Source organism: Oncorhynchus keta, chromosome 35 (assembly GCF_023373465.1).
Source record: "Oncorhynchus keta strain PuntledgeMale-10-30-2019 chromosome 35, Oket_V2, whole genome shotgun sequence".
In the NCBI taxonomy this organism is placed as follows: Eukaryota; Metazoa; Chordata; class Actinopteri; order Salmoniformes; family Salmonidae; genus Oncorhynchus; species Oncorhynchus keta.
In genome coordinates this window covers 82,910,351-82,936,192 of record NC_068455.1, presented here as the reverse complement: position 1 = coordinate 82,936,192, position 25,842 = coordinate 82,910,351, and the positions used below count along the sequence as shown (strand labels likewise).

Sequence of the window (25,842 nt, the reverse complement as noted above, 5' to 3'; positions counted from 1 at the left end):
CCCTCCAGAATGCACTTCTCTCCTCCACAATGCACTTCTCTCCCTCCAAAATGCACTTCTCTCTCCCTCCAGAATGCACTTCTCTGCACTCCCCTCCAGAATGCACTTCTCTCTCCCTCCAGAATGCACTTCTCTCTCCCCTCCAGAATGCACTTCTCTCTCCCCTCCAGAATGCACTTCTCTCTCCCCCTCCAGAATGCACTTCTCTCCCCCTCCAGAATGCACTTCTCTCTCCAGAATGCACTTCTCTCCCCCTCCAGAATGCACTTCTCTCTCCCCTCCAGAATGCACTTCTCTCTCCTCCAGAATGCACTTCTCTCTCCAGAATGCACTCCCCCCTCCAGAATGCACTTCTCTCTCCCCTCCAGAATGCACTTCTCTCTCCCCTCCAGAATGCACTTCTCTCTCCCTCCAGAATGCACTTCTCTCTCCTCCAGAATGCCTCCTCCCCTCCAGAATGCACTTCTCTCCCTCCAGAATGCACTTCTCTCTCCCCTCCAGAATGCACTTCTCTCCCCCCAGAATGCACTTCTCTCCCCTCCAGAATGCACTTCTCTCCAGAATGCACCCTCCAGAATGCACTTCTCTCTACTCCAGAATGCACTTCCCCCCTCCAGAATGCACTTCTCTCTCCCCTCCAGAATGCACTTCTCTGCACTTCCCCTCCAGAATGCACTTCTCTCTCCCCTCCAGAATGCACTTCTCTTTCCCCTCCAGAATGCACTTCTCTCCCCTCCAGAATGCACTTCTCTCCCCCTCCAGAATGCACTTCTCTCCCCCTCCAGAATGCACTTCTCTCTCCAGAATGCCTTCTCTCCAGAATGCACTTCTCTCTCCCCTCCAGAATGCACTTCTCTCTCCCTCCAGAATGCACTTCTCTCTCCCCTCCAGAATGCACTTCTCTCTCCCCCTCCAGAATGCACTTCTCTCTCCCTCCAGAATGCACTTCTCTCCCCTCCAGAATGCACTTCTCTCCCCTCCAGAATGCACTTCTTTCCCTCCAGAATGCACTTCTCTCTCCCTCCAGAATGCACTTCTCTCTCCCCTCCAGAATGCACTTCTCTCCCCTCCAGAATGCACTTCTCTCTCCCTCCAGAATGCACTTCTCTCTCCTCCAGAATGCACTTCTCTCCCCTCCAGAATGCACTTCTCTCTCCCCTCAGAATGCACTTCTCTCTCCCCCAGAATGCACTTCTCTCCCTCCAGAATGCACTTCCTCTCCAGAATGCACTTCTCTCCCCTCCAGAATGCACTTCTCTCTCCCTCCAGAATGCACTTCTCTCCCCTCCAGAATGCACTTCTCTCCCCTCCAGAATGCACTTCTCTCTCCCTCCAGAATGCACTTCTCTCTCCCTCCAGAATGCACTTCTCTCCCTCCAGAATGCACTTCTCTCCCCCTCCAGAATGCACTTCTCTCTCCCTCCAGAATGCACTTCTCCCTCCAGAATGCACTTCTCTCCCTCCAGAATGCACTTCCCCCTCCAGAATGCACTTCTCTCTCCCCTCCAGAATGCACTTCTCTCCCCTCCAGAATGCACTTCTCTCCCCTCCAGAATGCACTTCTCTCTCCTCCAGAATGCACTTCTCTCCCTCCAGAATGCACTTCTCTCTCCCCTCCAGAATGCACTTCTCTCCCCTCCAGAATGCACTTCTCTCCCCTCCAGAATGCACTTCTCTCTCCCCTCAGAATGCACTTCTCTCTCCCTCCAGAATGCACTTCTCTCTCCAGAATGCACTTCTCCAGAATGCACTTCTCTCTCCCCTCCAGAATGCACTTCTCTCTCCCCCTCCAGAATGCACTTCTCTCTCCTCCAGAATGCACTTCTCTCTCTCCAGAATGCCTCTCTCCTCCAGAATGCACTTCTCTCTCCCCTCCAGAATGCACTTCTCTCTCCCTCCAGAATGCACTTCTCTCTCCCCCTCCAGAATGCACTTCTCTCTCCTCCAGAATGCACTTCTCTCTCCCTCCAGAATGCACTTCTCTCCCTCCAGAATGCACTTCTCTCTCCTCCAGAATGCACTCTCTCCTCCAGAATGCACTTCTCTCTCCCTCCAGAATGCACTTCTCTCTCCCCCTCCAGAATGCACTTCTCTCTCCCTCCAGAATGCACTTCTCTCCCCTCCAGAATGCACTTCTCTCCTCCAGAATGCACTTCTCTCTCCTCCAGAATGCACTTCTCCCCCCCTCCAGAATGCACTTCTCTCCCCCTCCAGAATGCACTTCTCTCTCCTCCAGAATGCACTTCTCTCTCCCCTCCAGAATGCACTTCTCTCCCTCCAGAATGCACTTCTCTCTCCCCTCCAGAATGCACTTCTCTCTCCCCCTCCAGAATGCACTTCTCTCTCCTCCAGAATGCACTTCTCTCCCCTCCAGAATGCACTTCTCTCTCCTCCAGAATGCACTTCTCTCTCCCTCCAGAATGCACTTCTCTCCCCCTCCAGAATGCACTTCTCTCCCCCTCCAGAATGCACTTCTCTCTCCCTCCAGAATGCACTTCTCTCTCCCTCCAGAATGCACTTCTCTCTCCCTCCAGAATGCACTTCTCTCCCTCCAGAATGCACTTCTCTCTCCCCCTCCAGAATGCACTTCTCTCCCCCTCCAGAATGCACTTCTCTCCCCCCTCCAGAATGCACTTCTCTCCCCCTCCAGAATGCACTTCTCTCCCTCCAGAATGCACTTCTCTCTCCCCTCCAGAATGCACTTCTCTCTCCCCTCCAGAATGCACTTCTCTCTCCCCCTCCAGAATGCACTTCTCTCTCCCTCCAGAATGCACTTCTCTCTCCTCCAGAATGCACTTCTCTCCCTCCAGAATGCTCCAGAATGCACTTCTCTCTCCCCCTCCAGAATGCACTTCTCTCTCCTCCAGAATGCTTCTCTCCCCTCCAGAATGCACTTCTCTCTCCCTCCAGAATGCACTTCTCTCTCCCTCCAGAATGCACTTCTCCCCCCTCCAGAATGCACTTCTCTCTCCCCTCCAGAATGCACTTCTCTCTCCCCTCCAGAATGCACTTCTCTCTCCCCTCAGAATGCACTTCTCTCTCCCCTCCAGAATGCACTTCTCTCTCCCTCCAGAATGCACTTCTCTCTCCAGAATGCACTTCTCCAGAATGCACTTCTCTCTCCCCCAGAATGCACTTCTCTCTCCCCTCCAGAATGCACTTCTCTCCCCTCCAGAATGCACTTCTCTCCCCTCCAGAATGCACTTCTCTCTCCCTCCAGAATGCACTTCTCTCTCCAGAATGCCTTCTCTCAGAATGCACTTCTCTCCCCCCAGAATGCACTTCTCTCTCCCCTCCAGAATGCACTTCTCTCTCCCTCCAGAATGCACTTCTCTCCCCCTCCAGAATGCACTTCTCTCCCTCCAGAATGCACTTCTCTCCCTCCAGAATGCACTTCTCTCTCCCTCCAGAATGCACTTCTCTCTCCCCTCCAGAATGCACTTCTCTCTCCTCCAGAATGCACTTCTCTCTCCCCTCCAGAATGCACTTCTCTCTCCCCTCCAGAATGCACTTCTCTCCTCCAGAATGCACTTCTCTCCCTCCAGAATGCACTTCTCTCTCCCTCCAGAATGCACTTCTCTCTCCCTCCAGAATGCACTTCTCTCTCTCCAGAATGCACTTCTCAGAATGCACTTCTCTCCCTCCAGAATGCACTTCTCTCTCCCCTCCAGAATGCACTTCTCTCTCCCTCCAGAATGCACTTCTCTCCCTCCAGAATGCACTTCTCTCCCTCCAGAATGCACTTCTCTCCCCTCCAGAATGCACTTCTCTCTCCCTCCAGAATGCACTTCTCTCCCCTCCAGAATGCACTTCTCTCTCCCCTCCAGAATGCACTTCTCTCTCCTCCAGAATGCACTTCTCTCCTCCAGAATGCACTTCTCTCCCCTCCAGAATGCACTTCTCCTCCTCCAGAATGCACTCTCTCCCTCCAGAATGCACTTCTCTCTCCCCCCAGAATGCACTTCCAGAATGCACTTCTCTCTCCCACTTCCAGAATGCACTTCTCTCCCCTCAGAGATGCTCCAGAATGCACTTCTCTCCCCTCCAGAATGCACTTCTCTCTCCCTCCAGAATGCACTTCTCTCTCCCTCCAGAATGCACTTCTCTCCCCTCCAGAATGCACTTCTCTCCCCTCCAGAATGCACTTCTCTCCTCCAGAATGCACTTCTCTCTCCCTCCAGAATGCTTCTCTCCCTCCAGAATGCACTTCTCTCCCCTCCAGAATGCACTTCTCTCCCCTCCAGAATGCACTTCTCTCCCCCTCCAGAATGCACTTCTCTCCCCTCCAGAATGCACTTCTCTCCCCCTCCAGAATGCACTTCTCTCTCCCTCCAGAATGCACTTCTCTCCCCCAGAATGCACTTCTCTCCCCCCTCCAGAATGCACTTCTCTCTCCCTCCAGAATGCACTTCTCTCTCCCTCCAGAATGCACTTCTCTCCCCTCCAGAATGCACTTCTCTCCCCTCCAGAATGCACTTCTCTCCCCTCCAGAATGCACTTCTCTCTCCCCCTCCAGAATGCACTTCTCTCTCCTCCAGAATGCACTTCTCTCCCTCCAGAATGCACTTCTCTCCCCTCCAGAATGCACTTCTCTCTCCAGAATGCCCTCCAGAATGCACTTCTCTCTCCCCCTCCAGAATGCACTTCTCTCCCCCTCCAGAATGCACTTCTCTCTCCCCTCAGAATGCACTTCTCTCTCCCCTCCAGAATGCACTTCTCTCTCCTCCAGAATGCACTTCTCTCCCTCCAGAATGCACTTCTCTCTCCCTCCAGAATGCACTTCTCTCTCCCCAGAATGCACTCCAGAATGCACTTCTCTCTCCCTCCAGAATGCACTTCTCTCCCCTCCAGAATGCACTTCTCTCTCCTCCAGAATGCACTTCTCTCCCTCCAGAATGCACTTCTCTCTCCCCTCCAGAATGCACTTCTCTCTCCCCCAGAATGCACTTCTCTCCCTCCAGAATGCACTTCTCTCTCCCCTCCAGAATGCACTTCTCTCTCCCACTTCTCTCCAGAATGCACTTCTCTCTCCCCCTCCAGAATGCACTTCTCTCCCCCCAGAATGCACTTCTCTCCCCTCCAGAATGCACTTCTCTCTCCCTCCAGAATGCACTTCTCTCCCTCCAGAATGCACTTCTCTCCCTCCAGAATGCACTTCTCTCTCCCCTCCAGAATGCACTTCTCTCTCCTCCAGAATGCACTTCTCTCCCCCTCCAGAATGCACTTCTCTCTCCCCCTCCAGAATGCACTTCTCTCCCTCCAGAATGCACTTCTCTCTCCCTCCAGAATGCACTTCTCTCTCCCTCCAGAATGCACTTCTCTCCCCTCCAGAATGCACTTCTCTCTCCCTCCAGAATGCACTTCTCTCTCCCCCTCCAGAATGCACTTCTCTCCCCCCCTCCAGAATGCACTTCTCTCCCTCCAGAATGCACTTCTCTCTCCCTCCAGAATGCACTTCTCTCTCCCTCCAGAATGCACTTCTCTCCCCTCCAGAATGCACTTCTCTCTCCCCTCCAGAATGCACTTCTCTCTCCCCCTCCAGAATGCACTTCTCTCTCCCTCCAGAATGCACTTCTCTCTCCCTCCAGAATGCACTTCTCTCCCCTCCAGAATGCACTTCTCTCTCCCCTCCAGAATGCACTTCTCTCCCCCCTCCAGAATGCACTTCTCTCTCCCCAGAATGCACTTCTCTCTCCCTCCAGAATGCACTTCTCTCCCCTCCAGAATGCACTTCTCTCTCCCTCCAGAATGCACTTCTCTCTCCCCTCCAGAATGCACTTCTCTCTCCCCTCCAGAATGCACTTCTCTCTCTCCTCCAGAATGCACTTCTCTCTCCCCTCCAGAATGCACTTCTCTCCTCCAGAATGCACTTCTCTCTCCCCTCCAGAATGCACTTCTCTCTCCCCTCCAGAATGCACTTCTCTCCCTCCAGAATGCACTTCTCTCCCTCCAGAATGCACTTCTCTCCCTCCAGAATGCACTTCTCTCCCTCCAGAATGCACTTCTCTCCCTCCAGAATGCACTTCTCTCTCCCCTCCAGAATGCACTTCTCTCCCCTCCAGAATGCACTTCTCTCCCCCTCCAGAATGCACTTCTCTCCCCTCCAGAATGCACTTCTCTCTCCCTCCAGAATGCACTTCTCTCTCCCCTCCAGAATGCACTTCTCTCTCCCCCAGAATGCACTTCTCTCTCCTCCAGAATGCACTTCTCTCTCCCCTCCAGAATGCACTTCTCTCTCCCTCCAGAATGCACTTCTCTCCCTCCAGAATGCACTTCTCTCTCCCCTCCAGAATGCACTTCTCTCTCCCTCCAGAATGCACTTCTCTCCCTCCAGAATGCACTTCTCTCCCCCTCCAGAATGCACTTCTCTCCCTCCAGAATGCACTTCTCTCTCCCCTCCAGAATGCACTTCTCTCCCCTCCAGAATGCACTTCTCTCTCCCCTCCAGAATGCACTTCTCTCTCCCCCTCCAGAATGCACTTCTCTCCCCCTCCAGAATGCACTTCTCTCCCCTCCAGAATGCACTTCTCTCTCCCCTCCAGAATGCACTTCTCTCCCCTCCAGAATGCACTTCTCTCTCCCCTCCAGAATGCACTTCTCTCCCCTCCAGAATGCACTTCTCTCCCCTCCAGAATGCACTTCTCTCTCCCCCTCCAGAATGCACTTCTCTCCCCCTCCAGAATGCACTTCTCTCCCCTCCAGAATGCACTTCTCTCTCCCTCCAGAATGCACTTCTCTCTCCCCCTCCAGAATGCACTTCTCTCTCCCCTCCAGAATGCACTTCTCCCCCCTCCAGAATGCACTTCTCTCCCCTCCAGAATGCACTTCTCTCTCCCTCCAGAATGCACTTCTCTCTCCCCCAGAATGCACTTCTCTCTCCCCTCCAGAATGCACTTCTCTCTCCCTCCAGAATGCACTTCTCTCTCCCTCCAGAATGCACTTCTATCTCCCTCCAGAATGCACTTCTCTCTCCCTCCAGAATGCACTTCTCTCTCCCCTCCAGAATGCACTTCTCTCTCCCTCCAGAATGCACTTCTCTCCTCCAGAATGCACTTCTCTCCCCTCCAGAATGCACTTCTCTCTCCTCCAGAATGCACTTCTCTCTCCCCCTCCAGAATGCACTTCTCTCTCCCTCCAGAATGCACTTCTCTCCCCTCCAGAATGCACTTCTCTCTCCTCCAGAATGCACTTCTCTCTCCCTCCAGAATGCACTTCTCTCTCCCTCCAGAATGCACTTCTCTCTCCCCTCCAGAATGCACTTCTCTCCCCTCCAGAATGCACTTCTCTCCCCTCCAGAATGCACTTCTCTCCCCTCCAGAATGCACTTCCAGAATGCACTTCTCTCCCTCCAGAATGCACTTCTCTCTCCTCCAGAATGCACTTCTCTCCCTCCAGAATGCACTTCTCTCTCCCCTCCAGAATGCACTTCTCTCTCCCCTCCAGAATGCACTTCTCTCCCCTCCAGAATGCACTTCTCTCCCTCCAGAATGCACTTCTCTCCCCTCCAGAATGCACTTCTCTCTCCCCTCCAGAATGCACTTCTCTCTCCCTCCAGAATGCACTTCTCTCTCCCTCCAGAATGCACTTCTCTCTCCCCTCCAGAATGCACTTCTCTCTCCCCTCCAGAATGCACTTCTCTCCCCTCCAGAATGCACTTCTCTCCCCTCCAGAATGCACTTCTCTCTCCCCTCCAGAATGCACTTCTCTCCCCCTCCAGAATGCACTTCTCTCCCCTCCAGAATGCACTTCTCTCCCCTCCAGAATGCACTTCTCTCCCCTCCAGAATGCACTTCTCTCCCTCCAGAATGCACTTCTCTCCCCTCCAGAATGCACTTCTCTCTCCCCTCCAGAATGCACTTCTCTCCCCTCCAGAATGCACTTCTCTCCCCTCCAGAATGCACTTCTCTCTCCCCTCCAGAATGCACTTCTCTCCCCTCCAGAATGCACTTCTCTCTCCCCCTCCAGAATGCACTTCTCTCCCCCTCCAGAATGCACTTCTCTCTCCCCTCCAGAATGCACTTCTCTCCCCCTCCAGAATGCACTTCTCTCCCTCCAGAATGCACTTCTCTCTCCCCTCCAGAATGCACTTCTCTCCCTCCAGAATGCACTTCTCTCTCCCCTCCAGAATGCACTTCTCTCTCCCTCCAGAATGCACTTCTCTCCCCTCCAGAATGCACTTCTCTCTCCCCTCCAGAATGCACTTCTCTCTCCCCTCCAGAATGCACTTCTCTCCCTCCAGAATGCACTTCTCTCCCTCCAGAATGCACTTCTCTCCCTCCAGAATGCACTTCTCTCCCTCCAGAATGCACTTCTCTCCCCTCCAGAATGCACTTCTCTCCCCTCCAGAATGCACTTCTCTCCCTCCAGAATGCACTTCTCTCCCCCCTCCAGAATGCACTTCTCTCCCCTCCAGAATGCACTTCTCTCCCCCCTCCAGAATGCACTTCTCTCCCCTCCAGAATGCACTTCTCTCCCACATTCATTGTTTAATAACTTCATTGTGTGATTAATTATTATTATGTTTTGCCTTCTATTGTTTGTTCTAGAATAATTACAAGGTTATATCTCGAATACTGTTTTATTCAATAGAATAGGGTTCTATTGGTACTCTCTCATCTGTGTCTGAAGCTTTGGGATGGCAAATGATTCACAAAATGACTTGGTGATAAGACCACATTCCGTTCCGTGAGTAATGTGTGTGTGTGTGTCCCCTAACCTTCATATTGACTCTGTACCGATACTCCACTGTATATAATGTAGCTATTGTTATTTTACTGATGCTCTTTCTTTACTTGTTCCTTTTATTTTCTTATTCATATTTGTTTTGTTAATCTGCATTGTTGATTAAGGGCTTATAAGTAAGTATTTCACTGTGAGGTCTACTACAGCTGTTGTATTCAGCATTTCACGGTGAGGTCTACTACACCTGTTGTAGTCAGCATTTCACTGTGAGGTCAACTACACCTGTTGTATTCAGCATTTCACTGTAAGGTCTACTACACCTGTTGTATTCATCATTTCACTGTAAGGTCTACTCCATCTGTTGTATTCAGCATTTCACTGTAAGGTCTGTTGTATTCATCATTTCACTGTAAGGTCTACTACACCTGTTGTATTCATCATTTCACTGTAAGGTCTACTACACCTGTTGTATTTCACTGTGAGGTCTACTACACCTGTTGTATTCAGCATTTCACTGTAAGGTCTACTACACCTGTTGTATTCAGCATTTCACTGTAAGGTCTACTACACCTGTTGTATTTCACTGTAAGGTCTACTACACCTGTTGTATTCAGCATTTCACTGTAAGGTCTACTACACCTGTTGTATTTCACTGTAAGGTATACTACACCTGTTGTATTCAGCATTTCACTGTGAGGTCTACTACACCTGTTGTATTCAGCATTTCACTGTAAGGTCTACTACACCTGTTGTATTCAGCATTTCACTGTAAGGTCTACTACACATGTTGTATTCAGCATTTCACTGTGAGGTCTACTACACATGTTGTATTCAGCATTTCACTGTAAGGTCTACTACACATGTTGTATTCAGCATTTCACTGTGAGGTCTACTACACCTGTTGTATTCAGCATTTCACTATAAGGTCTACTACACATGTTGTATTCAGCATTTCACTGTAAGGTCTACTACACATGTTGTATTCAGCATTTCACTGTGAGGTCTACTACACCTGTTGTATTCAGCATTTCACTGTAAGGTCTACTACACCTGTTGTATTCAGCATTTCACTGTAAGGTCTACTACACCTGTTGTATTCAGCATTTCACTGTAAGGTCTACTACACATGTTGTATTCAGCATTTCACTGTAAGGTCTACTACACCTGTTGTATTCAGCATTTCACTGTAAGGTCTACTACACCTGTTGTATTCAGCATTTCACTGTGAGGTCTACTACACCTGTTGTATTCAGCATTTCACTGTAAGGTCTACTACACCTGTTGTATTCAGCATTTCACTGTAAGGTCTACTACACCTGTTGTATTCAGCATTTCACTGTAAGGTCTACTACACCTGTTGTATTCAGCATTTCACTGTAAGGTCTGTTGTATTCAGCATTTCACTGTAAGGTCTACTACACCTGTTGTATTCAGCATTTCACTGTAAGGTCTACTACACCTGTTGTATTCAGCATTTCACTGTAAGGTCTACTACACCTGTTGTATTCAGCATTTCACTGTAAGGTCTACTACACCTGTTGTATTCAGCATTTCACTGTAAGGTCTACTACACCTGTTGTATTCAGCATTTCACTGTAAGGTCTACTACACCTGTTGTATTCAGCATTTCACTGTAATGTTTTTATTTGTTAGCATCATGTAGACACAGTTGGTCAACGGCAATATAAGTAACTTCTTAGGTTTGTATCATTTTAATTTAGATTTGTATTCTATTGTGATTAAACTACACAACAATGATTTTAAGATAGGAAGACATTATCATAAATTAAATAAAACTGTTTCACGAAAATGTGCAAATGAAAACCGTAACTGGTAACGCAGATCGGTAGAAATGGTAAGATAAATTGGCATTCAACATGAGAAAGGTTGCCGACTCCTCATGTAGCCTATGAGCAGCAACTTCAGGAGAGTAATGGCAGAATCTGAGAAAGACAGCAGGAGCGGGAGGAGAATAGTTGGGTCAGGTTAAGTTTTTTTTCTTCTGGTTATCTAGATCTCTGGCGCCCTCTTGAGGCATTTGTCTTATTTTATTCAATCGTAAGCTTAAAGCATCAGACAAGCTCAGTACATGTACATGTAATTGATATTATTAACCAAAATGTCCAGCAATTGATTGGTCGAAAGAACAGACGACTTTCGGGTTGACCAAGATTTTTTTGTTGTCGTGGACAGCCCTACAACACACACACACATAACGCATTTCAACACACACACACACACACACACACACACACACACACACACACACACACACACACACACACACACACATGTCAAAACACAACAAATGTCAACACACACACACACACACGCCAACATACACACACACGCCAACATACACACACACACAGACACACACGACACATGTCACACACAACACATGTCAACACACACACACAACACATGTCAACACACACACACACACACACACACACACACACACACACACACACACAACACATGTCAACACACACACACACAACACATGTCAACACACACACATGCACACATGTCAACACACACACATGCACACATGTCAACACACACACACAACACATGTCAACACACACACACACACACACAACACATGTCAACACACACACACACACACACACACACACACACACACACACACACACACACACACACACACACAATTCAGCACTGGAAATAAAGACAGTTTCAAAGAATGTTTTGAAATATCAGAGTTCATATCCACTGTGGACATATCAGGAGTCAACAGTGTAGCGTGTACTATCGACTACTGTGGTTGTATATCAGCGTGTACTATCGACTACTGTGGTTGTATATCAGCGTGTACTATCGACTACTGTGGTTGTATATCAGCGTGTACTGTCGACTACTGTGGTTGTATATCAGCGTGTACTATCGACTACTGTGGTTGTATATCAGCGTGTACTATCGACTACTGTGGTTGTATATCAGTGTGTACTATCGACTACTGTGGTTGTATATCAGCGTGTACTATCGACTACTGTGGTTGTATATCAGCGTGTACTATCGACTACTGTGGTTGTATATCAGTGTGTACTATCGACTACTGTGGTTGTATATCAGTGTGTACTATCGACTACTGTGGTTGTATATCAGTGTGTACTATCGACTACTGTGGTTGTATATCAGTGTGTACTATCGACTACTGTGGTTGTATATCAGTGTGTACTATCGACTACTGTGGTTGTATATCAGTGTGTACTATCGACTACTGTGGTTGTATATCAGCGTGTACTATCGACTACTGTGGTTGTATATCAGCGTGTACTATCGACTACTGTGGTTGTATATCAGCGTGTACTATCGACTACTGTGGTTGTATATCAGTGTGTACTATCGACTACTGTGGTTGTATATCAGTGTGTACTATCGACTACTGTGGTTGTATATCAGTGTGTACTATCGACTACTGTGGTTGTATATCAGTGTGTACTATCGACTACTGTGGTTGTATATCAGTGTGTACTATCGACTACTGTGGTTGTATATCAGCGTGTACTATCGACTACTGTGGTTGTATATCAGTGTGTACTATCGACTACTGTGGTTGTATATCAGCGTGTACTATCGACTACTGTGGTTGTATATCAGTGTGTACTATCGACTACTGTGGTTGTATATCAGTGTGTACTATCGACTACTGTGGTTGTATATCAGTGTGTACTATCGACTACTGTGGTTGTATATCAGCGTGTACTATCGACTACTGTGGTTGTATATCAGCGTGTACTATCGACTACTGTGGTTGTATATCAGCGTGTACTATCGACTACTGTGGTTGTATATCAGCGTGTACTATCGACTACTGTGGTTGTATATCAGCGTGTACTATCGACTACTGTGGTTGTATATCAGCGTGTACTATCGACTACTGTGGTTGTATATCAGCGTGTACTATCGACTACTGTGGTTGTATATCAGGGTGTACTATCGACTACTGTGGTTGTATATCAGCGTGTACTATCGACTACTGTGGTTGTATATCAGCGTGTACTATCGACTACTGTGGTTGTATATCAGCGTGTACTATCGACTACTGTGGTTGTATATCAGCGTGTACTATCGACTACTGTGGTTGTATATCAGCGTGTACTATCGACTACTGTGGTTGTATATCAGCGTGTACTATCGACTACTGTGGTTGTATATCAGCGTGTACTATCGACTACTGTGGTTGTATATCAGCGTGTACTATCGACTACTGTGGTTGTATATCAGCGTGTACTATCGACTACTGTGGTTGTATATCAGCGTGTACTATCGACTACTGTGGTTGTATATCAGCGTGTACTATCGACTACTGTGGTTGTATATCAGCGTGTACTATCGACTACTGTGGTTGTATATCAGCGTGTACTATCGACTACTGTGGTTGTATATCAGCGTGTACTATCGACTACTGTGGTTGTATATCAGCGTGTACTATCGACTACTGTGGTTGTATATCAGCGTGTACTATCGACTACTGTGGTTGTATATCAGCGTGTACTATCGACTACTGTGGTTGTATATCAGCGTGTACTATCGACTACTGTGGTTGTATATCAGCGTGTACTATCGACTACTGTGGTTGTATATCAGCGTGTACTATCGACTACTGTGGTTGTATATCAGCGTGTACTATCGACTACTGTGGTTGTATATCAGCGTGTACTATCGACTACTGTGGTTGTATATCAGCGTGTACTATCGACTACTGTGGTTGTATATCAGCGTGTACTATCGACTACTGTGGTTGTATATCAGCGTGTACTATCGACTACTGTGGTTGTATATCAGCGTGTACTATCGACTACTGTGGTTGTATATCAGGGTGTACTATCGACTACTGTGGTTGTATATCAGCGTGTACTATCGACTACTGTGGTTGTATATCAGCGTGTACTATCGACTACTGTGGTTGTATATCAGCGTGTACTATCGACTACTGTGGTTGTATATCAGCGTGTACTATCGACTACTGTGGTTGTATATCAGCGTGTACTATCGACTACTGTGGTTGTATATCAGCGTGTACTATCGACTACTGTGGTTGTATATCAGCGTGTACTATCGACTACTGTGGTTGTATATCAGCGTGTACTATCGACTACTGTGGTTGTATATCAGCGTGTACTATCGACTACTGTGGTTGTATATCAGCGTGTACTATCGACTACTGTGGTTGTATATCAGCGTGTACTATCGACTACTGTGGTTGTATATCAGCGTGTACTATCGACTACTGTGGTTGTATATCAGTGTGTACTATCGACTACTGTGGTTGTATATCAGTGTGTACTATCGACTACTGTGGTTGTATATCAGTGTGTACTATCGACTACTGTGGTTGTATATCAGTGTGTACTATCGACTACTGTGGTTGTATATCAGTGTGTACTATCGACTACTGTGGTTGTATATCAGCGTGTACTATCGACTACTGTGGTTGTATATCAGCGTGTACTATCGACTACTGTGGTTGTATATCAGCGTGTACTATCGACTACTGTGGTTGTATATCAGCGTGTACTATCGACTACTGTGGTTGTATATCAGCGTGTACTATCGACTACTGTGGTTGTATATCAGCGTGTACTATCGACTACTGTGGTTGTATATCAGTGTGTACTATCGACTACTGTGGTTGTATATCAGCGTGTACTGTCGACTACTGTGGTTGTATATCAGCGTGTACTATCGACTACTGTGGTTGTATATCAGCGTGTACTGTCGACTACTGTGGTTGTATATCAGCGTGTACTATCGACTACTGTGGTTGTATATCAGTGTGTACTATCGACTACTGTGGTTGTATATCAGTGTGTACTATCGACTACTGTGGTTGTATATCAGCGTGTACTATCGACTACTGTGGTTGTATATCAGTGTGTACTATCGACTACTGTGGTTGTATATCAGTGTGTACTATCGACTACTGTGGTTGTATATCAGCGTGTACTATCGACTACTGTGGTTGTATATCAGTGTGTACTATCGACTACTGTGGTTGTATATCAGTGTGTACTATCGACTACTGTGGTTGTATATCAGTGTGTACTATTGACTACTGTGGTTGTATATCAGTGTGTACTATCGACTACTGTGGTTGTATATCAGTGTGTACTATCGACTACTGTGCGTCTATATCTGTGTATAGTGTGTACTAATGACTACTGCGGTTGTATATCTGTGTATAGTGTGTACTAACAACTACTATGATTGTATATCTGTGTATAGTGTGTACTAATGACTACTATGCATCTATATCAGTGTATAGTGTGTACTAATGAGTACTATGCATCTATATCAGTGTATAGTGTGTACTAATGAGTACTATGCATCTATATCAGTGTATAGTATGTACTAATGAGTACTATGCGTGTATATCTGTAGTACTGACGGTGCAGTCCTCAGAGCAGGAGGCGATGCAGTGGTCATCAAAGGGGTTCCACTTGACATCCAACACCCTGGCACTGTGACCACACACCCTGGGGTGTTGGGGGTCTACCTTACCAGTCTGGAGAGAACCAAGAGGAGGTAAGGGAGAAGAAGAAAGCCAGGGGAAAGAAGAGGAGGAAGAGGGGAGATAAAAATGATGGCTTAAAAAGAGAGATAGTGAACGTACAACAGGATGTATAATGCATTCACTAGGCTTGTCAAGCAATAATTTAACATACACACGACCAAATCAGACCAGTAAAAAAATCATCTGACAGCAGGAAGAGGAAGTGGTGGAACTGGGGAAATTACGTAAACATATATAATATATATATATGCCATTTTGCAGACGCTTTTATCCAAAGCGACTTACAGTCATGTGTGCATACATTCTACGTATGGGTGGTCCCGGGAATCGAACCCACAACCCTGGCGTTACAAGCGCCATGCTCTACCAACTGTGCTACAGAAGGACCACATGAAGTGAGGTCACCCAGTAACTTGGGAGAGGCTATACCAAAGATGATGGATATACAGACAAGATGTATGTCTCTCTGCCCCTAACAATGGAATGGGAGTTGTTGTCCACAACGCGGTACGGCGGGCTGTCCAGCTTAAACCTATTCTTTCTTTGGATTGGTGGATACATCTCATTATTGTAATCCTTTTTTAAATATTCGATTAGGGTTGTAACGGGAAGTAGCTAGATAGTGTAGCTAATATCAGGCCAGTGAGGAGGGAAGTAGCTAGTTAGTGTCGCTAATATCAGCCCAGTAAGGTTGGAAGTAGCTAGCTAGTGTCGCTAATATCAGCCCATTAAGGTTGGAAGTAGCTAGCTAGTGTGGCTAATATCAGGCCAGTAAAAAGTGAAGTAGCTAGCTAGTGTAGCTAATATCAGGCCAGAAAGGAGAGGGAAGTAGCTAGCTAGTGTAGCTAATATCAGGCCAGTAAAAAGGGAAGTAGCTAGCTGGTGGAGCTAATTACAGGGCAATAAGGAAAGGGAAGTAGCTAGCTAGTGTAGCTAATATCAGGGCAATAAGGAAAGGGGAGTAGCTAGCTGTTGGAGCTAATATCAGGTCAATAAGGAAAGGGAAGTAGCTAGCTAGTGTAGCTAATATCAGGGCAATAAGGAAAGGGAAGTAGCTAGCTGGTGTAGCTAATATCAGGTCAGGGTGACAGGCTTTTGTAGTCCGATAAAAACGGAATGATTCTTAACAATCTCCCGACTTCAGCAGACAAGTTTTACAAATTCTTGAAGAAGTTTCTAGCCACAACCATAAACTAACTGGCTGGGCAGGACTCCTTATGTCTTGGCTGGGAAACTAACTGGCGGTAGCGTAGCCTAGTGATTAGAGCGTTGGACTAGTAACCTGAAAGGTTGCAAGATCAAATCCCAGATCTGTCTCTGTCTCTTTCCTCTCTGTCTCTCTCTCTCTCTGTCTCTGTCTCTCTCTCTCTCTCTCTCTCATACACACACACACACACACACATTGTCGTTCTGCCTCTGAACAAGGTAATTGTCCATTGTTCCTAGGCTGTCATTGTAAATAAGAAGAATTTGTTCTTAACTGACTTGCCTCGTTAAATAAATAAGGATGAACCAAATCTGTTTTGCCAATCCCCACTCAACTCTCGCTGTGATCTAACATGCATCATCAATTTTTTGGGGGGCACTGAGGCGTGTCCGTATTTTCTCTCTCCGGTAACGTACGTGATGGATGGAGAGGACCAAGAAAGCACCGCCCCCGGAGCATTCCGTTACTATGGCAATGAAGTGCGGGTTAACGGAGCAGTAGTGGTTGTCGTGGACGCTGTGTGTGATGGGGATTCCGTGGTAACCGTGGTCTTTGGTGGAGGCCTTACCGTAGACGTGACGGAACTTAGAACTACGGTACGGAGGGCACCATGACATCTAAGAAAAGGAGGAAGATTACAATGTTAATGATGATGATGATGATGGTTATATAATCCTTCTCACCCCCCCCCCCCTAAAAGATTTAGATGCACTATTGTAAAGTGGCTGTTCCACTGGATGTCATAAGGTGAATGCACCAATTTGTAAGTCGCTCTGGATAAGAGCGTCTGCTAAATGACTTAAATGTAAATGTAAATGTAAATATGTGAACAGGTGGTTCAGCTTGTGGGTGTCACTCATATGCACTGCTATTGAGAGGTCCAGTTGGACAACACAGTGGAGTGAGTGAGTGAGTGAGTGAGTGAGTGAGTGAGTGAGACAGAATGTGAGTGAGTGGTGGTGGTGAGTGAGTGAGTGTGTGAGTGAGTGAGACAGAGTGTGAGTGAGTGGTGGTGGTGAGTGAGTGAGTGAGTGAGTGAGTGAGTGAGTGAGTGAGTGAGTGAGTGGTGAGTGAGTGAGAGAGAGAGAGAGAGAGAGAGAGAGAGAGAGAGAGAGAGAGAGTGTGAGGTTACTCGTGTTTTTCCTGTCCATATCATCTCCCTATAATAAGACTAAGAATAGACTAACCTTTCTATCGTCCTATTGACTTCTCTCATACATAATGCATCGTTTTCCTCCTGGTTTACTGTGTGTTCTTAGTGAATCTGTAATCCGTAACACCCTCTCCCGTTGCCTGACTGGGACAACAAACAATGGCACACACAACCTTTGAAGTTTGAACTTTAGGGAGGACAATGGAGTCGATAGTGTAATAAGTAATGGAAGACAACACAAAGCAACATACCAACAACTAGTATTACCTCTAAGCAGGAATGGAAATTAAGCTAGCCGGCCAGCTGGCTAGTACTTTTCAGACTGGGCTAGTAGAAAATATGGCCAGAGCTCTGTGGCTAATTATGTCTTTTCAAGTATCGCATCGCACAGAGTTTGGACCTAATGTTTCCTGGGCTAGTACTAATCACAGTCTATTAGCCCGGCTGGCCAGTGCCATCAATCATCATCAATTAGCCCGGCTGGCCAGTGCCTAAGACTGTGTTAGTCCACTGAACTAAATAAAGCCTAGAGGGATCTGTTGGCAAAATAAGAGTGTTTGGGTCACCAGTAGTGATTTGGGTTTTGACCCCTCACTCACTACCTCAAATGCACAGCAGGTTACTCACAAAATCACAAAACGTTGTTATATACACAATGTCTTTACAAAAAGTGTTCACACCCTTCGACCGTTTCCACATGTTGTTGTTGTTACAGCATTTAAAATGGATGACATGATTATTTCTTCCATCACTGGATGGAAAATTAATGAAACATTTATGAAAAATTAAAAGCTGAAGTGTCAATAAGTATTCAACTCCTTTGTTATGGCAAGCCTACATTTTTATTTATTTAACTAAATAAATTCATCAGTAAAAATGTGCTTAATTAAAAAGAAAAGAAAGTCACATTATAAGTTGTATGGACTCACACTGTGTTCAATAATACTGTTTGACATGATTTTTGAATGATTACCTCCTCATCATGTACCCCACACATACTGTAAGGTCCCTCATCTCTGTACCCCCAGACATACTGTAAGGTCCCTCATCTCTGTACCCCCAGACATACTGTAAGGTCCCTCATCTCTGTACCCCCAGACATACTGTAAGGTCCCTCATCTCTGTACCCCCAGACATACTGTAAGGTCCCTCATCTCTGTACCCCCAGACATACTGTAAGGTCCCTCATCTCTGTACCCCCAGACATACTGTAAGGTCCCTCATCTCTGTACCCCCAGACATACTGTAAGGTCCCTCATCTCTGTACCCCCAGACATACTGTAAGGTACCTCGTCTCTGTACCCCCACACATACTGTAAGGTCCCTCATCTCTGTACCCCCACACATACTGTAAGGTCCCTCATCTCTGTACCCCACACATACAATTATCTGTAAGGTCCCTCAACTCTGTACCCCACACATACTGTAAGGTCCCTCATCTCTGTACCCCACACATACAATTATCTGTAAGGTCCCTCATCTCTGTACCCCACACATACAATTATCTGTAAGGTCCCTCATCTCGGTACCCCCAGACATACAATTATCTGTAAGGTCCCTCATCTCTGTACCCCCACACATACAATTATCTGTAAGGTCCCTCATCTCTGTACCCCACACATACAATTATCTGTAATGTCCCTCATCTCTGTACACCACACATACAATTATCTGTAAGGTCCCTCATCTCTGTACCCCCACACATACAATTATCTGTAAGGTCCCTCATCTCTGTACCCCCAGACATACAATTATCTGTAAGGTCCCTCATCTCTGTACCCCCACACATACAATTATCTGTAAGGTCCCTCATCTCGGTACCCCCAGACATACAATTATCTGTAAGGTCCCTCATCTCTGTACCCCACACATACAATTATCTGTAAGGTCCCTCATCTCTGTACCCCACACATACAATTATCTGTAATGTCCCTCATCTCTGTACACCACACATACAATTATCTGTAAGGTCCCTCATCTCTGTACCCCCACACATACAATTATCTGTAAGGTCCCTCATCTCTGTACCCCCAGACATACAATTATCTGTAAGGTCCCTCATCTCTGTACCCCCACACATACAATTATCTGTAAGGTCCCTCATCTCTGTACCCCCACACATACAATTATCTGTAAGGTCCCTCATCTCTGTACCCCCACACATACAATTATCTGTAAGGTCCCTCATCTCTGTACCCCCACACATACAATTATCTGTAAGGGCCCTCAGTAGAGCAGTGAATTTCAAACACAGATTCAACCACAAAGATCAAGGAGGTTTTCCGAAAGGGCCCCAATTGGTAGATGGGTAAAAAAAAAGTTTGTGACAGTCATTGAATATCCCTTTGAGCATGGTGAAGTTATTAATTATACTGTGGATGGTGTATCAATACACCCTGTCACTACAAAGACACAGCCGTCCTTCCTAACTCAGTTGCCGGAGAGGAAGGAAACCGCTCAGGGATTTCACCATGAGGCCAATGGTGACTTTAAAACAGTTACAGGGTTTAATGACTGTGATTGGAGAAAACTGAGGATGGATCAACAACATTGAAGTTACAACAACCAATTTGACAGAGCTTGAATAATTTTGAAAAGAGAAATGGGAATACATTGTACAATCCAGGTGTAGAAAGCTCATTAGACTTACCCAGAACAACTCACATCTCTTAGAGACTTACCCAGAACGACTCACATCTCTTAGAGACTTACCCAGAAAGACTCACAGCTCTTAGAGACTTACCCAGAAAGACTCACAGCTCTTAGAGACTTACCCAGAATGACTCACATCTCTTAGAGACTTACCCAGAACGACTCACATCTCTTAGAGACTTACCCAGAAAGACTCACAGCTCTTAGAGACTTATCCAGAACGACTCACAGCTCTTAGAGACTTACCCAGAAAGACTCACAGCTCTTAGAGACTTACCCAGAAAGACTCACAGCTCTTAGAGACTTACCCAGAAAGACTCACAGCTCTTAGAGACTTACCCAGAAAGACTCACAGCTCTTAGAGACTTACCCAGAACGACTCACATCTCTTAGAGACTTACCCAGAACGACTCACATCTCTTAGAGACTTACCCAGAAAGACTCACAGCTCTTAGAGACTTACCCAGAACGACTCACAGCTCTTAGAGACTTACCCAGAAAGACTCACAGCTCTTAGAGACTTACCCAGAAAGACTCACAGCTCTTAGAGACTTACCCAGAACGACTCACATCTCTTAGAGACTTACCCAGAAAGACTCACAGCTCTTAGAGACTTACCCAGAACGACTCACAGCTCTTAGAGACTTACCCAGAAAGACTCACAGCTCTTAGAGACTTACCCAGAAAGACTCACAGCTCTTAGAGACTTACCCAGATAAGACTCACAACTCTTACACTTACCCAGAATGACTCACAGCTCTTAGAGACTTACCCAGAATGACTCACATCTCTTAGAGACTTACCCAGAACGACTCACAGCTCTTAGAGACTTACCCAGAAAGACTCACAGCTCTTAGAGACTTACCCAGATAAGACTCACAACTCTTAGACTTACCCAGAATGACTCACAGCTCTTAGAGACTTACCCAGAAAGACTCACAGCTCTTAGAGACTTACCCAGAAAGACTCACAGCTCTTAGAGACTTACTCAGATAAGACTCACAGCTCTTAGAGACTTACCCAGAAAGACTCACAGCTCTTAGAGACTTACCCAGAACGACTCACAGCTCTTAGAGACTTACCCAGATAAGACTCACAGCTCTTAGAGACTTACCCAGATAAGACTCACAGCTCTTAGAGACTTACCCAGAAAGACTCACAGCTCTTAGAGACTTACCCAGAAAGACTCACAGCTCTTAGAGACTTACCCAGATAAGACTCACAGCTCTTAGAGACTTACCCAGAAAGACTCACAGCTCTTAGAGACTTACCCAGAACGACTCACAGCTCTTAGAGACTTACCCAGATAAGACTCACAGCTCTTAGTGACTTACCCAGAACGACTCACAGCTCTTAGAGACTTACCCAGATAAGACTCACAGCTCTTAGAGACTTACCCAGATAAGACCCACATCTGTAATCTCTGCTAAAGGTGATTCTAACATGTATTGACTCAGGGGGGTGTCAATACTTATGTAAATTAGACATTTCTGTATTTCATGTTCGATAAATGTACAAAAATGTCAACAAAAAAAACATGTTTTCACTTCGTCATTATGGAGTATTGTTGTGTGTAGAGATGGGTGAGACATGTCTTTTATTTAATCCATTTTGAATTTCAGGCTGTAACACAACCAAATGTGGAATAGTTCAAGGGGTGTGAATACTTTCTGTAGGCACAGTATAGACAGTACCGTAGCACCCAATATGGCCTAGAATTGTAACAATATAATCATTTACACCAATTTATCCAAAGCCACATACATTTCTTACGTATGGTTGATACCGGGAATCAAAACCACTCTCTTGGAGTTGCAATGCTTTACCATGAGCTACGGAGGGACCGCGCGTCAGAATAGCCTGACTACGGAGGAACCGCGCGTCAACATAGCCTGACTACGGAGGAACCGCGCGTCAACATAGCCTGACTACGGAGGGACCGCGCGTCAACATAGCCTGACTACGGAGGGACCGCGCGTCAACATAGCCTGACTACGGAGGGACCGCGCGTCAACATAGCCTGACTACGGAGGGACCGCGCGTCAACATAGCCTGACTACGGAGGGACCGCGCGTCAACATAGCCTGACTACGGAGGGACCGCGCGTCAACATAGCCTGACTACGGAGGGACCGCGCGTCAACATAGCCTGACTACGGAGGGACCGCGCGTCAACATAGCCTGACTACGGAGGGACCGCGCGTCAACATAGCCTGACTACGGAGGGACCGCGCGTCAACATAGCCTGACTACGGAGGGACCGCGCGTCAACATAGCCTGACTAGTATCAATAAGGGGTCATCTGTTCAAACATGAGACCGTAGCATACGCTTTGAAAAACATCAACAAGTGTTCAAAATGAGTTTAAGAAGCCATCGCCATAATAATAATAATGTCTGCTGCTTGGTCTTACCTTTGATACGGTCCTACACCCAGAGCCTCCGATACAATAATCACCTTACAGCATCTCATAGACTAACGGACGCGCTCTCTCTCTGTGTGTGTGTGTGTTTTCTGGCTGAGCACTGGGCGTGGAGTGTCTTAAGTCATTGGGTCGGCAGGGCGGAGGTTTATGTATCGCGGTGGTCATGCATAAATAACACCGCTACAATACAGGCACATCACTTCACAGGACGTTGTTTGATACATATGATTTCATTTCATAACAATAGTCAGTCACACTACTATTAGAAACAGCATAACAAACTCACTCATTCTACCTAAAGCTAGCTAGTGCCTTCACAAATGATTCATACCCCTTGACTTACACCTCGTGTTGTTGTTAATTTAAATGTGATTACATCCATTTCCCAGCCATCTACACGTTTCAATCGCTGACGCCACTCGCTCTGAGACCTTGAAGTAGTAGTTCCCCGTTTGCTCTGCAAGGGCCGTGGTTTTTGTGGAGCGATGGGTAACGAAGCTTCGAGGGGTGACTGTTGTTGATGTGTGCAGAGGGTCCCTGGCTCGGGCGAGGGGACGGTGTAAAGTTATACTGTTACATACACACAATACCCCATAAGGACGAAGTGAAAACGTTTTTTTTTGTTGAAATTTTTGTACATTTATCGAACATGAAATACAGAAATGTCTAATTTACATAAGTATTCACACCCCCTGAGTCAATACATGTTAGAATCACCTTTAGCAGAGAATACAGCTGTGGGTCTTTCTGGGTTGTACAATATTTCCACGTTACTTTTCAGAAAATTCTTCCAAGCTCTGTTGTTGATCATCGCTAGACAACCATTTAAGTCTTGCCATAGATTTATTTATATATATATTTATATATTTTTTCACACCAATTTCATGATATCCAGTATTGTCCCGTCGCTGCAACTCCCCTACCGACTCGAGAGACGGCTAAGATCGAGAGCCATGTGTCCTCTGAAACACGACCCTGCCAAGCCTCACTGCTTCTTGACACACTGCTCGCTTAACCTGGAAGACAGCAGCACCAACGTATCGGGGGAAACACTGTCCAGCTGGTGACCGGCGTCAGCTTGCAGGCGCCGGGGCCCGCCACAAGGAGTCGCCAGAGTACGATGGGACAAGGAAATCCCAGGCAGGCCAAACGCTCCCCTAACCCGGACGACCCTGGGCTAATTGTGCGCTGCCTCATGGGTCTCCCAGTCACGACCGGCTGTGACACAGCCTAGGATCGAACTCGGGTCTGTAGTGACACCTCACTGCGACTCAGTGCCTTAGGCCGCTGCTCCACTTGGGAGGCCCAATCCAATTTAAGTCAATACTGTAACTAGGCCACTCAGGAAAATTCAACATGGTCTTGGTAAGCAACTCCAGTGTAGGTTTGGCCTTTTGTTTTAGGTTATTGTCCTGCTGAAAGGTGAATTTGTCTTCCAGTGTCTTGTGGAAACCAGACTGAACCAGGTTTTCCTCTAGGATTTTGCCTGTGCTTAGCTATATTCCGTTTATTTTTATCCTAAAAAAAACATATTGCCGATGACAAGCATACTCATGACAGGATGCAGCCACCATCATGCTTGAAAAATATGAAGAGTGGTACCCAGTGATGTGTTGGATTTGCCCCAAACATAATGCTTTTATTGAGGACATAAAAGTTCATTTCTTTGCCACATTTTTTTGCAGTTTTATTTTACTGCCTTATTGCAAACATGATGCATGTTTTGGAATATTTAATATTCCGCTTCCTTCTTTTCATTCTGTCATTTAGGTTAGTATTGTGGAATAACTACAATGCTGTTGATCCATCCTCAGGTTTCTCTAATCACAGCCATTAAACTCTGTGATTTCATTGGCCTCATGATCAAATCCCTGAGTGGTTTCCTTCCTCTTCGGCAACTGAGTTAGGAAGGACACCTGTATCTTTGTAGTGACTGGGTGTATTGATACACCATCCAAAGTGTAATTAATAACGTCACCGTGCTCAAAGGGATATTTAATGTTTGCTTCCCAATAGGTTAATTTTTTACCCATCTACCAATAGGTGCCCTTCTTCACGAGGCTGTGGAAAACCTCCCTGGTCTTTGTGGATGAATCTGTGTTTGAAATTAACTGCTCAACCGAGGGACCTTACAGATAATTGTATGTGTGGGGTACAGAGATGAGGGACCTTACAGATAATTGTATGTGTGGGGGTACAGAGATGAGGGACCTTACAGATAATTGTATGTGTGGGGTACAGAGATGAGGGACCTTACAGATAATTGTATGTGTGGGGTACAGAGATGAGGGACCTTACAGATAATTGTATGTGTGGGGTACAGAGATGAGGGACCTTACAGATAATTGTATGTGTGGGGTACAGAGATGAGGGACCTTACAGATAATTGTATGTGTGGGGTACAGAGATGAGGGACCTTACAGATAATTGTATGTGTGGGGTAGAGAGATGAGGAAGTCATTAATAACATCATGTTAAAACACCATTATTGATCCATGCAACTTGTAACTTGTAAAGCACATTTTTACTCCTGAACTTATTTAGTATTGCCCTAACAAAGGGGTTGAATATTTATTGACTGAAAACATTTCAGCTTTTCAATTTTAAAACATTTTTAAAAATATAATTCTACTTTGGCAACATCTCAATTTAATCCATTTAAAATTCAGGCTGTAACAAGAACAAAAAGTCAAGGGGTGTGAATACTTTCTGAAGGCTCTGTATCTGGTAAAGTGGTGTCCCATATACGTAGGTCTGTCTGGAGTCTGGAACTCCTGTCTGGAACGCCTGTCTGGAGTCTGGAACTCCTGTCTGGAGTCTGGAACGCCTGTCTGGAGTCTGGAACGCCTGTCTGGAGTCTGGAACGCCTGTCTGGTGTCTGGAACGCCTGTCTGGAGTCTGGAACGCCTGTCTGGAGTCTGGAACGCCTGTCTGGAGTCTGGAACGCCTGTCTGGAGTCTGGAACGCCTGTCTGGAGTCTGGAACGCCTGTCTGGAGTCTGGAACTCCTGTCTGGAGTCTGGAACGCCTATCTGGAGTTTGGAACGCCTGTCTGGAGTCTGGAACGCCTGTCTGGAGTCTGGAACGCCTATCTGGAGTCTGGAACGCCTGTCTGGAGTCTGGAACGCCTGTCTGGAGTCTGGAACGCCTGTCTGGAGTCTGGAACGCCTGTCTGGAGTCT

At 46.4% G+C, this 25,842-nt stretch overlaps 1 protein-coding gene across 1 annotated transcript in view; it reads right to left on the bottom strand.

The window, feature by feature from the left end:
* The window catches only part of LOC118372340 (coronin-2A-like), a 37,375-nt gene extending 21,588 nt beyond the window's left edge, over positions 1-15,787 (bottom strand). The window contains exons 1-2 of the mRNA XM_052495727.1: positions 15,704-15,787; positions 15,101-15,217 (exon numbers count right to left, since the gene is read on the bottom strand). Coding sequence (XP_052351687.1) covers positions 15,101-15,217; positions 15,704-15,787 — 201 coding nt within the window. The remainder of the gene's footprint in view (positions 1-15,100; positions 15,218-15,703) is intronic.
* Between the last annotated feature and the right edge of the window lie 10,055 nt (positions 15,788-25,842).